Source organism: Euprymna scolopes, chromosome 20 (genome assembly GCF_053919585.1).
Source record: "Euprymna scolopes isolate OS-2025 chromosome 20, ASM5391958v1, whole genome shotgun sequence".
NCBI lineage: Eukaryota > Metazoa > Mollusca > Cephalopoda > Sepiida > Sepiolidae > Euprymna > Euprymna scolopes.
Window position 1 is genome coordinate 73,846,226 of NC_136501.1, and position 20,000 is coordinate 73,866,225.

A 20,000-nucleotide genomic window follows, 5' to 3' on the forward strand; every position below is an offset into this window, starting at 1 on the left:
AAAAATAAAATATTAGTTAAGATTACATCAGTCTCCCTCCCTTAAATTAATCCTCTTCGAATGAAACCTTAATGAAAATGCAGCGTACAGCTCCTAGTGTATTATAAATTATCTACATAAAACATTATTGTCTAGCAAGCACTGAAGAAACGAGATGAAAATAAGCTCATAAAGAAATGACACTCGCACATTTACTTATTGTAATGTTACAAAATGATAATTTGGAAATAAACTTTTGTTCGTCTAAAACTTGTGTAAAGCATCACCGAATAATGCCATTTAGTTTCCTGATTTTGAGAGAAATATTAGAGCGAAAGTTATTTTTTAAACATATTTTGTTCTGCCATAGAATTACGGCTTCTGATTTAATAAATAGGTCGGAGCTGATTGTCGAATAAACAAAGACTGATTACAACGACGTCATTTGTTTTGGTTAATAGTCGATTATTTGTATTCATGAGAATTGCTTTCACAGATGAAATTGCCTTCTCTGAAAACACATTAGATTTGCATAATAAGAAAAAAATATATACCGCTTTACGCATAATGTTATTTGCTGAACAATCATTTATACTATGTATATTTATTCTGAAATAAGCACATACGTATACAAAAGTCTAGATTATCATAATAATTATAGTGGCAATATTCATTTAATGTGAGTATGATTATCTTCGAGAGTACGTCGCCATCTCCTTTGTGGTATGCACATACGAATAGAAATACACCATTAATATTTTAGTGAAGCATAGAATGAAGCAATAGACAATGGTTATACAAACAAATATATTTAATCGGGACGGCTCTTAACGCATTCTACGAACATTCCACTAAATAACGTTCTTCATGAATTTATTTCAGACAGGAAATTTTTGTGAGAGTCAAATACTTCGTAATTGTGATCGTTTATAATCTCAAAGTTGTATCTAAGTTTCTACCTATGGATTTATCTGACTATCTTGATACTTATTACATTCTGTTCATTAAATTTTGTATAAAGGTTCTCGTGAGATAACGACTGTGTTTACTTATAAATAAAGCTTTTTACTTAAACCCTATTATTCTTGAAGGCAACCTTTTTTGTTAGCGTAGACTGTTTATAAGGAACGGATTTGTCAAAGCAGATTGTCTTAAATACTGGATGTTAGTTCCACAGTCTCCGCACACACACAGACGCACACACACACACACATATATATACACATATATACGGTACGTATGTATGTGTATATGTTTGTGTTTATATATATATATATGTGGGGGGTGTTTGTGTGTGTAGGTGTGTGTGTGTGGAAAGTTAGTAGAAGCCCTAAGAAGCATCATTTATAAAAATAAAGGAAGAAAATAAACACATGAACTAATTTCAAATGAAATATAATATTAAAAGAAACAATCAGTCATTTTTGTATTTTTATTTGTATTGTTTTTCTCTTCTTATAATTAAAATGTCTCTTAAGAATTTTGGATAGTAAAATATCCATCATCACAAAAAGAAAAATGTTGTTGTTTTTCTTCCCCCTACGTACAATATCTATATCTTCGTATTAAGTATGTTGATGTTAGTTGCATGCAGGATTGTGATAAAAACAAGCTGAGCTGATTGGGTGCGTTGTTTTCCAACTGTTAAGAAAGTTGGCAAAAATTCGCAGTAGCTTCATTAAAAAACTTAAAACTTTAGAAAATAAAGTAAAACGTTTTTGAAATCACATGGTGGCAAAACTATCTTATTAAAAGAACATCCGTATTTTTTAAAAAGTTTTTTTTTTCTTTTCGCATTTTCTTCCTTTAATAAGATATTTGGAACTTTAAGTTCTTTCAAAACAATTTGTCTGTTTATTTTCTAAAGAATTTTATTTTATAAATGGTCCTTCTAAAGGCGTTTGCCCATTTTCTATATACTAGGATGACCACGCGCTCAAATGAGTGTATACATATTTACAACAATCTAAAGTGCAACTCCAATTGAAGACATGGAGATTTTATTTACCGAAAAAACAACAAAAGAAACCAGCCTTCTTTGATGATGAATATTTTTCATATCCGAAATAATCGGATATATTTCAATTATTAAAAGGGGAATAATGAAAACTGAAATATGTTCAAACAATCGAATTTGTCTCATTCTTTTATTGACATTTTGCACTTTCAAATGATTTCCAAACTGTTTGTCTGTTTATTTTCTATACATGTTAATATACATATATATATGCATATATATATATATATATATATATATATATATATATATATATATATATATATGGATATATACATTGAACAACCCAACCTTCCCATACACACACATAGTTTCCTTCCCGATATGGATAGGATTCTAACACTTTTTCCTTTTCATTTTCGTATGGTCTATGATCGTTGTCTTTTTTTGCATTTTTCCTTTTAATATCCTGAAGATGTCCTCTGCAAAAGGGACGAAACGTTGATCATTTCATAAATTCATTCGGTTTTTCTTCTTTCAAAACAACATAGCGTCAACCATCGCTGGTATTTTTATTTTGTATTTATTAATATATATATACATATATATATATATATATATATATATATATATGTGTGTGTGTGTGTGTGTGTGTGTGTGTGTGTGTGTGTACATACATACATACATAAGTGATCTTTCCCGTCGACTGTCAGCGATGCACAACGGTCCATACTAAACTATCATTTCAATTTTGGGTCTACTTACTTTACACTATAATTATATTAGCCTATAAAAATAGTTTAGAATTAGTTAAAATTGAAATGGTAGAACTTTGCTGGCGTAATTTATGGTCAATATTTCATCTAGGCATGCGCAAAAATATATTTATACGTTTATGTTAGTAATTATGCGATAAACATTTGGGCATCGTTCAGGTGGTAGCGAAGAAGGCTAAAGAGCTAAATGTTTCGGTTTTGTTTTAGCATGTCATATATTTTATTAACTTTTGAAATCACTACTATTTATTGCGTACAATAGAATAAACAATAGCTAGCTGTATAATAAAAAAATGTAGGTTCTGCATGAATTAAAATATCATATTTCAGTGTATTTTATGACCGGGAACCGCCAAGTGGCGTACTAGCATGTATATTGTTCAAGAGGGAAAGCGAGAATAAGAGGCATAGATTAGCACAAATATACAGATCTTTACGAACCTATGTATATGTTTATTTATATACATATTTACACACACATATATACATGTATATTCATATATATTTATATATGTATTTATGCGAAAGTAATTGAATTAAAACATATGAACATTGTGAACTCAATATATGAGCAGAAAAATACATGTGTATTCATATATACATTGAACTCAGATTTATTGATACACAAATATATAATATTTTAATGAATTCAAATTCACTGATAATATTTATCCATATATATATATATATATATATATATATATATATATATATAAATGCCATTATTATGTATTATACATATTAAATCTTGGCATCTTTACGAATGGTCAGTGTAATGATAAAAAATGGTTGATATATTTATAATGGTAATCCTGCACGCAACACATTGACTTAAATATTTTTCATGTGAAGATGAAAAATCTCTTTTCTCAAGAGAAATCGCTATAACATGAGGACAAAAACTAAAAACGAAAACGTTTCCGTGCTTGCTTGATTTAGGAAATATGACAAGCTTTTGTGTAAATTCCGTGAGTGGACAGAAACATCGCTGCGATTTTCTCTTTTGCATTTGTGAAGCGACTGAAATATTTAAAGAAAAATGGTTATTCGATATTTTCGCGCGCAAAAAATTCCTTCTTCTAGTATTGTCTTAGAGAATGACAGTATATATTTTCACGCTATTGGTTTACAAAGCGCCTTATTCGATTTGTTATCAGAAAGGACATAATAGATTATTTTTCATAAAGCAAACTCATCTTCATATTAATAATATTCGGTGAAAATCGTGTTCAGTGTTTTATCCAGTTATATGGACAGTTTTAATATTTTCAATATATATATATATATATATATATATATATATATATATATATATATATATATATATATATATATAAAGACAAATATTATTGAACAGCACGGGATTATTCTGTTTTACAATTTTCCTTTTTATCTTCTCCAATCTCCAAATAGTCTTTTTTGTGTTCTTCTCAAAATTGTATACGTTGGATCCATAATCGCGAGCGCTTTCGACAGAAATACCTCTATCATCCTCAGGCATATTGTAGAAATAAATGTAGAGATTGTTTTTTTAATTTACTGTTAATTTACACTTATCACAATATTCTGTGGATCTATATTAAACAACCTTGTTAAACCTTGTGGCATATTTCCATTCTATGTGAACGAACACCCTATAAGTTTATTATACCATATTTCTCCAAACTGAAATATAATTACCAAAGTATACTTACGCAGATAGATATTAAAAGTATTTATTAAAGTTTGTGCCTATGTTCATTCTATGGAGGCTAGGCGCGAACGCAGACCCCACAATTTTATTATACCATCCCTATTTAAGTTAAAACATACTTACCAAAGTATTCTTATGTACATCTACATCAAAAATACTTGTAAACGTTTTTTTGTTTTTTTTTTTTAATTTTTATTTCCATGCTTAGTGGACCAGGCGCGAATGCAGGCCACATTTTTTCCTACTCACGTGGTAATTTGGTACAAGTTAGGTGGGCGGACCTTTTTTTTTTGTTTTTTTTACATATATTAACCACATTTATATATACAAACACATATATATATATGTTCAAAAAATTATCCCAAACATTTCAAAACGTTCCGGCTGCACTGATAATTAATATTATTTATTGTCGCGAAGATTGACTCTCCGCCTCTCTTACTCTAGCTCCATATCACAACATTTGAAGGGGCATGGCTGCCAACATTCGGAATTTCGAAGAATTATGGTAGAAAAAGAGTATTGTAGAGTGAGAGAAATGTAAATAGGCTAAGAATACTCGAAACATTGTACATTAAAACAAAGAAGCCTCAAATAATGCATTCTTTCAAGGTAATCCGAAAATCGAAATAAGTTATTTAGAGTGAATGGAGTCCAAAATTAAATCCAGTTTAATTATGCATGAATTTCGGTGGGAGAGTTTTAAAAACAGCCGAAATAATGTGTTTTTTTTTGTCTGACAGTATAGTAGCCCAAAGAGACGTTGATCTCCAGTCGGATGGGATGGAAAAATAAAAAAGAAGAGGAAAACAGCCATTCATCTTTCATCCTCGGCTTAATTAGAAAAAGTGATTTCAGATAAATATTTAAAAGAATTAAAAAAAAAAACACCCCTTGAAAGTTTGTATTACTCTGACCGGATATTATCTATACAGACCGAAATAATTATTTCTGTAAAGTGTTAAATTCAATGTCATTATAAAAAACGTAGGGGAGTGAGGACTAGAAAAAAATTAATGTGGCAGGTTCTAAGCTTAATATTAATTATAAGGTTGTCCAAAAGTCTTGAATTACTGATAATGATAATAATAATGATGAGCATACAAAAAAATAAAATAAATAATAATAATAATAATAATAATAATAAATTCAATGTAACGCTAATAATAGAATTATATATATACGTGTATATATGTATATATATATATACTTATATATACAGTTGTGCCCGATATTATTCATACCCCCCTTGAAAATTGAGTTTATTAGGTGTAACTTTGTTAGAATTTATTGTTTACGTCCATATTGATACATATTCTTAATAAACCTCTTCTGATCATTTTCGTCATCTTAAAATCTCGGGATACTTGTAATAAAAGAAATATACAGCTATTTATAAAATCTGCAATGTTCAAAAATAATCATACCCCCTTATTTTTTCAGTATTAATCGAGTTTCTGACTGTTTGTTTCCTGTTTGATTCTTATTTTGAATGCTTTTATACAACCTTTGATTAATTTCATTTCGTTTTTTGCATTTTTCAGAAATTAAAATGATATCAACTGAAAACCAATAAAAGAATAAAAATTATTAGAATGAGGAAGAAAAAAGAGCTTAGTAATGATCTTAGGACTAAAATTGTGAATTCACATAAGGATAGTTTAGGTTACAAGTCAATTTCCAAGAAATTTGAGGTCCCTACAGCAACAGTACAGAGCATCATCAAAAAATTCCAGAGCCACCACACAACAAACAACTTGATTGGCAGAGGAAGGAAAAGGAAACTGTCTGCTAGAGCCACCAGGAATATTGTAGGCAGTGTTAATGCAAATCCAACCACCACTACTAAGGACATTTTAGAAAATCTGGAGTCTTCTGGCATAAAAATATCAAGGCAAACATTGCAAAGGACTCTGCATGAAAATGGTCTGAAAGGAAGAAGACCAAGAAGGACTCCATTGCACACCGGAAAACACCTTGCAGCACGTCTAAAGTTTACTAGGAACCATGTGAATTCTCCAGAGTCCGTTTTCTCAAGTATTTTGTGGACTCACGAAACAAAAATTGAATTGTTTGGCGATATGGATGCTTCTTACGTTTGGAGGAAGAAAGGAGAAGCTTACAACCCAAAGAACACCATACCCACGGTGAAACATGGTGGTGGTAGCCTAATGTTTTGGGGCTCCTTTTCGGCAAATGGTCCAGGTAGTTTGGTCAAGATAGATGGAACCATGAAGAAGGAGCAATATTTGGAGATACTCCAGAAAAACATTAGACAGGATGCGGAGAAGCTCCATTTAGGACCAAACTGGGTCCTTCAACAGGATAATGATCCAAAACATACTGCCAAGATAGTCAAGAAATGGTTTGAGGATAATCAAATTAATGTTTTGGAATGGCCTAGCCAGAGTCCCGCCCTGAACCCTATCGAAAACCTCTGGCACATATTGAAAACTGAGGTTAAAAAGCGGAAACCTAGAAATTTGAGGGATTTGGAGAACTACTGCATTGAAGAATGGTCAAAAATCAGTGTTGATGCTTGTAAAAACCTTGTTGATAAATATCCAAAACGGTTACAGGCAGTTATTAAGAATAAAGGGCATGCTATTGACTATTAGTAAGAGAGGTATGAATAATTTTGAACTAGTGCCATTATTGTTTTTCTTTGTATAATGTTTCAAACTTGCATAATTTATTTATTTGTTGAGTTTAAATTAAATGCTTATGCTCGATTTATTGTTTGAAATCCCTTTAATATTGTCTACCTTCTGGTTTGAGCAATAATCTTATAGAAATCTCAAAGATCCGAGGGGTATGAATAATATCGGGCACAAGTGTACATATATATATTTATTTATTAAATTTATATATATATATATATATATATATATATATATATATATATATATATATATATATACATCTAAATATATTCTGGTGTATATATATATATATATATATATATATATATATATATATATACTAGCAAAAGTACCCGTCGTTGACTGGGTTCAAAAAGAGCCTACAGAAAATGGACTCTGATTTATGAAAGTATGATAGGTTATGAAAAGGAAGGGTTGTACATTTGGGTTGAATTTTGAGGGAATAAAAACCAAAACAAAATATGACGAAAGCAAAAATAAAATAGATAAACTCCATAGTTTATTATATCATACCTGTTCACACTGAAACACTTATCACAATATTCTGTGGATCTATATTAAACAACCTTGTTAAACCTTGTGGCATATTTCCATTCTATGGAGGTCAGGTGCGAACGAACACCTCATAATTTTATTATACCATATTTCTTCAAACTGAAATATAATTACCAAAGTACACTTACGCAGATAGATATTAAAAGTCTTTATTAAAGTGTGTGCCTATTTCCATTCTCTGGAGGCCAGGCGCAAACGCAGACCCCACAATTTTATTATACCATCCCTATTTAAGTTAAAACATACTATTCAAAATATTCTTATATACATCTATATCAAAAACACTTGTAAAAGTTTTTTTGTTTTTTTAAATTTTTTATTTCCATACTTAGTTGACCAGGCGCGAACGCAGGCCCCACAATTTTATTGAACTACCGTTCTGCCATGTCAAACATACCCATTCATGTGTCTCGATACATCTTCTATCATTATATGTAATCATTTTTCTAAAATAGTCAACCATATAGGAGCATATTCGTGAACACACACACACACATACATTCAGCTTTATATTATATATATATATATAAATATAAATATATACATATATATATTCTAATATATATATATATATATATATATATATATATATATATATATATATATTCTGGCATTCGGGATTTGCAGTAAGTTATGCGAATGGCGGTACACTGCATCATGTAGTGATGTCCGAAGTTGTAATATTTGGTAGTCTTGACTTATATTCTTAATAATGATTACTACTGTGCCAGTTCTGACACGCTGTTTTAGTATTTTCAGAATCCACCTATGCAATAAATAACGTTTGAGTGATACGACTGTAACAGCCGGTAAATCGGAAAGAATCCAACTGTGCACAAATAACGTTTATCATATTCAATAAAATTCAGTTTTCTCCCTAACACTATTATTTTTAAGTTCTGAAATTTCGTTAAGTTTTTTTTTTTTTTTTTTTTTTTTTGCTTCTGTTCATTTCAATATTAGGATGTCGTCGATCGCATTATTTTAAAATACATTAAGAACGTAATATGTTTAATGAATTAGTGCTGTTGATGTTTCATTCTTAAATTATTGTTAAAAATTACTAACCTTGCCACTGACAAGCACTCGGACTAGGTTGAGTGATAGAGTACGCCTGATTTAATATATGTTAATGCTATAAAAGCGACACAAAATCTCACGATTATCGATTCATGTTTTCCTACTATAAGTCACAATAACATAACCAGAGATAATATCGCTCATGTATTTACCATTATCTACACGATTAATCTGACCAGAGCTGATGGTATGTATTGGGGCAAAATATATTTACGAAGTAGAAACATTCATCAGTATGAAGTTTGTTTACAAAATATTGATCTACAAACAAATCGATCTGAAAGCTAATCTATGCAAAACATGTAAGCTCTCGGCAGAAAATGACCTACCAACCACGTAACAATTCACAGTCACCGAAGGGTGATTTAAAAGTTCATTTGAAGTTACATGGAGTTAATATTTGCAAATACGAAACCATTTTCTATGGAGGCATTGTATCGATTTTCAGTTTGAATTTCACGATAAGATTTTAAAGAAACGAAAAAAACTTGTGATCAAATTATTTGATTTTTCTTTTTGTGGCTTTCTTATTTTGTTTTTAATTTCTTGTTCAATAATTGTAAGAAGCGGTACACACAAACATGCTTAGCATAGTGTGTTTGCGTTATAATTTTGAATATGAATTGGTGACGGTGAGGAAGCGGTTAATGTTAATATTATTATTACTGCTGATGTTATTACTATTATGAATCTTACAGCTAAAACGTTACTCACTCACACATTAAATTAACTTTATGTAGATTCAATGGGTGAATCTTATTTTCTTCGCTCTGTCAAGTTTAAGTATGAAAATCGTATCCCGGTAGCTGCTCCTGTTCTCCTGTTGTCAATAAATTTGTTGCTAATACATTAAATATATATAATACATTAAAATAGCATTATCAATCGCCTTACCTCCTAAATCTTCTTCGAATCAGTATGTCACGTGTACATCTTCATCGCTGAAATTAAAAATATGGATTCTTTGTTTGTTTCCTTGTTTTTTCGTTGATATTTTTATATTTTGTTTCTGTCGAATGAATATATTACTATATGGTGTCCTCATTTGAAACAAATGCATTGCTTAACCCACTCTGTTTCGTGTATTTTTCTTGTACAGGTCGGTAAGTGGACCAACACTGGTTTGGTAATGCATGACATCAACTGGCCGGGCAATTCAACTGTACCGCCTGTTGGTAAACCGGAGAAATTCTTCATGCGAGTCGTCACACTGGAGGAAATTCCGTACGTCCGCTACCTGGATCTGGAAGAAGGAAAATGTAGCATAAACGCCGTCCCGTGTCGTGTGAGAAAAGAAATTAGACTTGCAAAGTAAGTTTTCTTTTCTCTCATTGTTGTGTGTGTGTGGTGTTCTGTTATAGTTGTGTGATACATTCTGTCCTTATTTATCGCGCTTCATCTACTTGTCAATCGTATACACTAAGGTGCGTTTTTATTTCATTATATGTACGTATATATTTATATATATTTTTTTATTCAATTTTCACCCCAAACAAGGCACAGTGCCACTTTGAAGCAGGGACCAACTATCAGGGAGTTAATTTGCAGGGACATTATGAAGGGAGATGAGTAGAAAGATGTTTGTTTACGTTACACTTGAACTTCTGCATATCAGTACAGTTGGGAAAGCAGAATCCCGGAAGGGAGTTTATAAGACCTGCAGTTCTGGGGAAGAAACTATTGGAGTAAAAGGTTTTCTTGCACCTATGGATCTCTACTGTAAAGGGATTATACTTACTAGCTGGTCGGGTTTGTCGGAGGTAGTTACGTCAAGGAGGTACAATTGTTTGCAGTTCGTCAGAGCATTCACCATTAAAGTATTTGTAGAACAGGCAGACGGATGCAACATCTCGTCGATGCGGCAGAGGCTGAAGCCTAGATGAGAGTTCAGGATATATCAGGTTGGCGACTCACTTTTGAACCCTGTCCAGGGGCGAGAGACAAACAGCAGATGCACCAGTTCAGATGTGACAACAGTACTCCATACATGGGCGAATGGTTGCCTTATAGAGGTAAGGATACTTTCAGGCGTAAGTAGTTTTCTAGCACGGTAGAGGGAGCCAACCTTCCTTGCAGCAGCCTTGGCAATGCTCTCAATGTATCTATTCCCGTTCTTATTCTCTGTAAACCTTAGGCCGAGGAGTTTTAAAGAAGTACTTTCAGGCAATGTGTTCTCGGCTATTGCTATTGGTGGTAGAGAAGGTTTCTTGTAGTTATTGAAGGAAACAAGCTGAGTCTTAGTAGCAGTGAATGTGACCATCCATTTTTGTCCCCATTCCACTACAGATTGGAAGTCATCCTCTAGTGTTTCTGTAATTTCCTTGGATATGTGTTCATTTGTTTTCCCCTCAGATCTGTTATAGAGAGTGGTGTCATCGGTAAATATACCCATCTCCGATACAATTTTATCAGGGAGGCCATTTATGAATACCAGGAATAATAGAGGTCCAAGGATAGACCACTGAGGTACTCCCGCATTTATGTCATATTGTTTAGATGTACGACCGTCGAGGACAACTTTGATTTTTCTATTACTTAAGAAGGATTTAATTACATTATGAATTCTTCCAGTGATTCCATATGATCTAATTTTCCTTAGAAGACCATCGTGCCATACCCTTTCAAAAGCCTTAGATATATCAAGGGCCACCGCTCTACCCTTCCCTGTTTTGTCCAATGAACGGTATATACGTTCAGAATCTACAGTTAAGATATCTGCTGTTGAACGGGTTTGCATGAATTCATATTGTTTGTCAGTCAGGAGTTTAGCAGCTGTTAGGTGTTGGACTATGACTTGATTAACTAAGGACTTAAATGTATTGGCGAAAAGCGGGAGGAGGCTAATGGGTCGATAATTTAGTAGGTCAGTTCTTTCACCAGAATTCTTGAAGACTGGTACCACAGAAGCGGTTTTCCAGCAGTCGGGAAAGCAATATTCGTTAAGGCATTTATTGAGAAGGTTGGAGAGAACTGGAGCAACCTAGGCAGAACATTTTGTTAATAGCACAGCCGGGATGAGATCTGTTTTTGAGGTATCTAGGTTTTTTATAATAGCATGCATCTGAGAAGAGGTGATTTTCAAATCGTCTAGTGTGGCGTCTGTTCGCAAAGGAACATCAGGAAAGGAGTGGTGTACCGGGTCCAGTGTGGAGGTTGAGGCAAACCGACTGGCAAGCAGATTAGCCTTGTCAGTTGCCGTGCAAGCAACCTCATGATTATTTGATAGTGGGGGAATAGTTTACTGCCCATTATTTACTACGCTGTTGTAGATTTTCCAAAGATCCCGTGTTCCTAATTTCTGTGCTTCGATGCGTTTGCTGGTGGCTTCAGAGTAATCTGTCTTAGCTGTCTCTATCACTCTCTAACAATTATTTCTAGCTTCTATATACTTCTGTTTATTTGAGATGGACTTATGTCGGTTGAATCTTATATAGTAATTATTAGTAATAAAAAATGGCAATGATAACGTTTATATTTTAAATAGCAGAACCAATCTACTGGCGTTGCCCATAAAATTTACGGATCTATGAAATGGTTCTTCCACCTTAGAACTCCTTTAAATGTGTTAAGCAATTTCCATAAAGTGTTACGCATATTAAGTTGTTTTTATTGCCCTATTAAGTGTTATTGATAGCCGTATTTCAGCCGCCATTTATTTCACTGTAAGCTTTGGACATATGGCTCCCTCTGACCTTACAATCATTAGATGATTGTAAAATAATTTTATTGAATTTATCTTTACTCCATCGTTGAAACTTAATTTCTGTAAATTAAATAGAAAAACAAGTGTCTTTTTTTAATTCTGTGCTTTAAAATAATACATACATGTATATGTATAACTACGAGTATTAATAATATAAATGAAATGTATTTATTAGTTTGCATTATGCAAGAAGTAAAATACATGTTCATAGATTTGGTATTAAATTTATGTGAAATAAAGAAATAAAGAGTGGCAGTGAAGTGAGTTAACGGATCATGGCTATATATATATATATATATATATATATATATATATATATATATATATATATATATGTGTGTGTGTGTGTGTGTGGGTGTGTATGTGTGTGTGTAAATGTGCTAACTTTATGAAAAACAATAATTTTATATAGTTCAAATCGATTCTCAGGAGTATCAAATTCCTAGAAAAAATTGATCTCAGCATTCAATATTTAATATTTTAGTATGCATTTCATTAGCATTTTATATGGTTAACCATATAAATAACTGAGAAAAGTATTGTTAAATTTATATTTAACTAGCAGTTCAGTTTATAAATTTATATTTAACTAGCAGTTCAACCCGGCTTCGCTCTGACCCTATGCATTGTTCATAATTTACCTTACGTGTGAATACGCTGTCTGTGAGATTTCAAATGTTTAGACCATAAATTGACTGTGTAGTCATTTTTTTAAAATTGGGCCCTAATTTTGACCCCGTAACATTGATTATTGATATATTGGTCTCAAATCAAAATATTTGTTTTTGCCCATGTCCAAGTTACCTACATCTAAAATTTCAAATGTTTTTACCAAAATTGGCGGAGGAATTTAGTAGAATCTGCAAAGGTCAACTCTTTCAACTTTAACCTTTTGGCAGTCAAATTTTCGCCCCAAAACTGATTAAAATGCTTGCCGCATGTCTGAATACCCGTTATGTATAAATTTTAAATGTTTAGACCCAAATTTGGCCGAGACGTTTGCTAGACACCGGAAAGGCCAAATATTTTGAACTTTTTCCCCTTGAAAGCTAAAATTCTCGACTCAAATTGACTAAAAAGCTTGCGCTATCTCTGAATACCCTTTATGTAAAATTTCAAATGTTTATATCAGAAATTTGCTGAGTAATTTGCTAGAGCCCGCAGAGGTCAATTTTTTAAACTTTGACCCCAACTTTTACCCCTTAACACTTAATTTTTGGGCTCAAATCCAATTCTAAACTTTGATCCATGTTCAAGTAGCCTATATTTAACATTTCACGTGTTTAGACCCAAAATTGGCGGAGGAGATTGGTAGAAAATTCAAAGATCAAATCGTTGAACGTTGACTCCTTGGTAGTCAAATTTCTTGCAGAAGACTGATTAAGAAGATTTTCACAAATCTCAATATCACTTATGACAAATCTCGAGTTTCTAGACTGAAAATTGTCAGAGTAATTTGGTAGGGAAATGTGCACAAACACACACACACAGACATTTTAACTTTTATATATATATAGATTACAGTATAAGAAAATTTGATTTGAACTTCATGCATATAAGTGTATGTTACATATATATATATATATACATATATATATATATAAATATATATATATACATATATATATATATATACACAGAGTGAGAGAAAAAAAGAAAGAAATAGAGATATCGATGCAAGCATCCAAAATAGTATGGTTTAGATTAAACTTAGAAAAGTAAAAAGTCTAGTTATTAAAACTAAAAAGAAAAAAAGAATATTCTAGTAAAAATATACTAAATATTGCACTATTAAGAGTTGATTATATCATATTAAATTGATTTAAAAAAAAAAACTTCTTAATGCTGCAATATTTAAAGTTATAAATTTATTATATGTTTTACTAGAATATATATATATATATATATATATATATATATATATATATATTGTTCTAAGTTTCCAGTTTTAACAACTAGTTTTGTTTTTTTTACTTTTCTAAGTCTGGTCTTAACCATGATAATCGCATTTTTGTATGTAACTCACGATTTTCAAGGCTTTTCTTTGTAACTAGTATTTATTGTGTCAAAATCAGTTTATATTACAGGCATGATTTAATACCCTACACTGATGACTGCGTAAGCATAAACACAGACGTATGTAGGTTTAAATGAATAATTAATATACACATATATGTGTACATATAATGAAATAAAAACGTAAATATATTACCGACAGGAATTGTTATTTTACACTGACGATTGCGTAAGCATGAGGCATTAGTTCATTAAGGGTAAATAAATTATTATTATATAAATATAAATATTATATAATTCATTACAAAAAGTTATGCATATATTCATTATTAACAGGAATTGTTATCTTTCTCTTCTGGCATAATGTGCACAGGATGACTAGCCTGGGTTTGAACCACAAGAAGCTCTACTGACTAAATGGTCATCGGAAGACAAGCGAGGTTTGAACCACAAGAAGCTCTTTTGTCTGAATGTTCACAAGAAAATTAGTCAGAGCTTTAAACACAAAACCACTTCCGTCTGATTGTTCATTAAAAAACCAGTCGGGTCCTGAACCCCAAGATGTTCCTCTAGCTGAAAGTCTATCAGAAGACCAGCCGAGGCTTGAAGCTCAAGAAGCTGTGTTGCCTGGTTGTTCCAAGGAAAAACAAGATTACTTCCCTGGCTGACTGTTTGAGAGAGTTCTATGTTAACCAACATCCAATTAAAAGAAACTACCTGTCCGTACCTTAGGTATTCTGAGAACTTTTGAACACCAGTAGTTTTATCATAACTTTTGTTTTACTGAACAAAAATTGATTTTTTTTTTAATATAGCCGACAAGGTGACGTCTGAACTGCAAAATTGTTTGAAATATGGTCGCAAAATGTGTGGACGGTTAATCTATGAAACAGTTCTAATCTAGTAAAACAAACACTTAATTATATATTCAAACACTACCGTGTTTGAATTATATATATATATATATATATATATATATATATATATATATACTTATTCATGCTAGCGTAATTGTAATCGCATTATATATACATACACACACGTATACATATGCACACATGTACATATACCCATATATATATATATATATATATACATATATATATATATATGTATATGTGTGTGTACGTATGTATATGTTTATATGTGTGTGTGTCTGCATATTTTATATTGTACTAGCCTGGATGCCCACCGTTGGCCGATTGTTAATAGATGTGTGTTTAGCAAAAAAAAAATGTACTAGGCAGGCAGGCTCGAACCCTACGCGAAGGAGGAAAAGAACGTGAAAAAACGTGATGTCTTTGCCGGTGCGTCCATTGCCAAAACGGGAAATGGTGAAGGTTTAGATTAAGGCTAATTTATCGAAAAGAGGGGATGACTTTCGAAAATATCGGCGAAAAAAGCGACTCCTCCTTGTAGAAAAGTGTCCAGTTTAGGATGAAGGAATTAATATATTTTACAAATGGTTCGATATTTGTCGTCTGAAGGGTGGAGCTTTTAGGGGATACCCATCTCGTGAAAATCCTTCACGTATGTCAAAAGTTTTAGGCAGGCATACAAACATACATACATACATACATACATACATACATACATACATACATACATACACACATCAATGTAAACAGACAGGTGAGATTTATTATATTGTGTGATCATAATCTAAAAACGAATGAGATATTCTTACCTACGCTCGTTAACCGATGAACATATTATTTCAAAGCGTAATATGAATACAGTATAATTACCTTGACACCCTAGTTCCCGTTAGATCATAAAAGTTAAGCAACCTTGAACCTGACCAGTACAAAATTGGTGACCATTTGGAATGTCCAGGTGCTGTATGTGCTCTCCGGTTATCTCGGCATTTGTTTCCAGTCGTTCTGCACTTCTTCTTTTCACTGGACTCAAACAGTGTCGATTTAGGAGATGTGTGGTTGAGTATTTGACAACCTTTGCCTCCCAATTACACATTCGGCCGTTCCTACAGAGGGTATCCTTTGTCTTTCGAGACTAAACCAAGGCATAGTGTATGACACCGTGACTGTTGAAGAGGATCTTGTATTAAAAACGAAGTTGATAAAACTTTCTAAACATGTTTTCTGCAAGTTTGATCAATCTTTGAAAATAAATGAAGATATGTACGGACGTATGCTACAAGATGAGGACGGTGGAAAAGCTATCGGATGAGGGTCCACTTGACATTGAATATCCGTAAGCGCACTGTCTGCCTGGAATCATCCAAAGCAGAAATAAAAAGAAACATCGATTCTTTGACTATTCCCAACTGCAAGCGAATCTCCCTCGGTGGACGGTTAATCCTCTTCGAAAACTAACGGAGCGAACCAAACAAACATTAGCGGCCATTGTTCTGTTTTCAAATTTAGGGAAAGTTAATCGGTTGGACATCGGGGATAACGCAGACATCAGAGTCTTTCTGGAAACACTTAACATTATCATAGATGCTGGAGAGTGTACGCATTTCGTTTACAGAGATTATGGCTTCCATTGGGGAAGCAAGTGTACTATTTGGGTATTGAGACGCTCTCCTTAGGTACAGGCACTTTAAAATACGAAGGCGCCATTATTTTGTAGAAGCCTTTGTGCGTCTTTTTTTAAATATTTCTCGTCTGCACATGTTTTGGATGTTGACATATTCGGAAAAAAATTTTGTAACACTAGTTACAACGCAACACTGAAGCTGTGTTCGTTCTGCATCCGCCTATGAAGTGTGGTATCTTTACGTAGCTGCTATAGTTTTTTAACGATAAATACGTCAATTATTTGTGAAATTTTGTGGAAGAATACACTACATAGAATTTACATGAGAAATTTAGTAACTATGATAGTAGAATGGAGGTGTTTGCTTCATGAGCAAAAGCAGGAGTTCCACAAAAATAAAAACGTACCATGTAGTAGCAAATGTAGACTTTTGTGAGTTTCGACCGCGGATAATGACACTGGAGAAACTGTTACCTATCATATATTTTTGTCAACCAATTATGTTTCGGTTTATGTATGCACAGGCTAACTTCAAAACAGTCGCAAGTATTTAATACTATGTAGATAAATGCACTTTTCATAGATGGATTAATAAATCAAATACCGTGGAACATCGGTTAAAATAATTTAAAATCGAATATTGTGTGATTTTATAAAATCTGTTCGAAAAGTAATATGATTCCCAAAACTCTTCCAAACATGTTTCAAGATCTCTATAATCTAGATGTAAATGAGAAAGATCATTCAGTTCGTAATCGTACTATATTTGAAAAATAAAAGTGTGCCCCTCATGTTTATTTGATATAGATTAAGATTCAATATTATTCTTTAAATAAATATTTTTTTAAACTTATAGACACAAGTGTGTCGAACATACATTCTCATGTGTGAAGAAAATAATACGTATTGCGAGTCAAAGATTTTGAACCCGATCTTTTCGAAGGGGGGTGTCCAAGCAATTACAACGAAAATGAAGAGAATTATTTTCTATTAGGGCGTAAAATGTAAATAGTATTATAGTATCAAACTGACGAAATCTGGATATTGTATTGTGCTAAGATTGAACGCTTATTATAAACTTCCTAAATTTTAATTTTAAGTACGGGGGTCTTATAGCGATAACATTATTTTACATAAGTATTAATTATTTTTAACTTATTCTCTCAACAAGAAGTTATAATTAATGACAGTTCAGAGATCCGTATCTTGTCACGATGACATCCTTGCATTCGTGGGCTGGCATTCAACACGGCTCATATCTCTCTCTCTCTCTCTATCTCTCTCTCTCTCTCTCTCTCTCTCTCTCTCTCTATATATATATATATATATATATATATATATATATATATATATATATATATATTATGCCCAGTGATTCATTTCTGCGGAATAAAAAAGAGACCTTGGACGTCCTTCGTATATATATGATCATGTAGAGCTTTTTCTATCCGGATATGTTTACCTTATTTGGAAAATTATTTTTTCATGTTAATTTTGCATGCATATATATATATATATATATATATATATATATATATATATATATATATATATATATATCACAAGCATTTAGTGCGAATGTACAAACATGTACTTTAAACTGAGACCAAACTCCGAATGTGTTAATTGTATAACAATCTTACTACGAGTTATATCCAGATACTTGTATTCAGCACGTTTCTGCATCCGAGAGACTTCTATTCGTGTAGAAGTGGTGTGTGTTATCACGTTTGGTTGATATATCCGCTACAGTGTGTATCGTATATGTGCTTGTGTGCATACGAAAATATATTATGCCAGCGAACCTTTTTTTTTTCAAATATTGTTACAAAGAAAGCTAGGTTAAATTGCAAGGAATGGCGTTTATTTGTTGTCAGGAATCGCCTACAAATACATTTTCTCCTGCGTCACACTGAGGAAATCATCGACAAGTGTGTCAGAGTTTATTCGATTTGGTGAATACCAAATCGAATAAATGACATTATTTTCTATGTTTTCATGTGGTCACACTGGCCGCGTTCTGTTTGAATAGCAAAAACTACACTTCATCATGATGCGTTACTCCAAGCTAGAAAAATGCCAACATAAATGAGAGACAGTTGGAGTCAGGGTTTGACCCAATTGCTAAGCGTGCGTATTGACTCCTCTAAAATTGTACAAACATGTCTCTTACTATTTCTTGCTCTAGTCATGTCCATCTCTTTTATTCTCGCTCTTTCTTTCGCTCTCACTACCATGACGAGCAAGAAACGGGTAGTCTTCAGTTGCGTCTATTACGTCTGCAGGGTAAGTGATGAAAATCCTAGCATGGCAGAATTGATTTTCAGAACGCTGAAAATGCTATTTTTTATTTAAGTGTGGCCAAACGAAAATACAATGCTAATGTAAATCACAATGGACAACCTTATCAAGCAATACATAAATTGACGAAGTGACTTACACAGAATTATATTTTACTTTTACTTATATATATATATATATATATATATATATATATATATATATATATATATATATGTACATATATATGTGGGTGTATATATATAATTATATATATATATATGATTGCAACGTCTTGTCAGATGAGTGCCACTCCCTCAGACACTTAAAGTCCATGAGCCCCAAAATGACTTCTATCACCGCAGGACCATTTTTATAGACAAATGCCTGAGAGAGTATCTATACACAGATGATGTTACAGAGTCTTAGCTTTGTACGACAGCTAAGTCTTTCTCTCGGTTCAAAATGCTAAGATCCAACAACAAGCAAGAGCAATATAGCCAGCAACAAGTTAAACTGCAGACCAGATTAATGCGGGTACTGGTCTCCCGCTTTATGTTTTTTTTTTTTTAATCAGAGATTTGCTTCTCCTAGAAAGGTTGCCTTCGCCACGGCTTACGGGATACTTCACCGCCCCAACACACACATACTTACACACAAACACACGGTGCTAGTTAGCCGTTGACCCAGAAATAGGGTTCATTCGCCCTTTGGAAGATCTTGTTTTTAATCCTTCAGGGAGACTAACCACCCTCCTCAACAAACAAGTCTGGTGGGGGAACCAGTTTAGTCGCCG

General features: G+C 32.6%; 1 protein-coding gene across 1 annotated transcript in view; it reads left to right on the forward strand.

Moving 5' to 3' along the window:
• The window catches only part of LOC145241463 (glutamate receptor ionotropic, NMDA 2B-like), an 849,005-nt gene that overhangs the window by 597,691 nt on the left and 231,314 nt on the right, over positions 1-20,000 (forward strand). Inside the window, exon 8 of the mRNA XM_080104443.1 lies at positions 9,803-10,014. Coding sequence (XP_079960569.1) covers positions 9,803-10,014 — 212 coding nt within the window. The remainder of the gene's footprint in view (positions 1-9,802; positions 10,015-20,000) is intronic.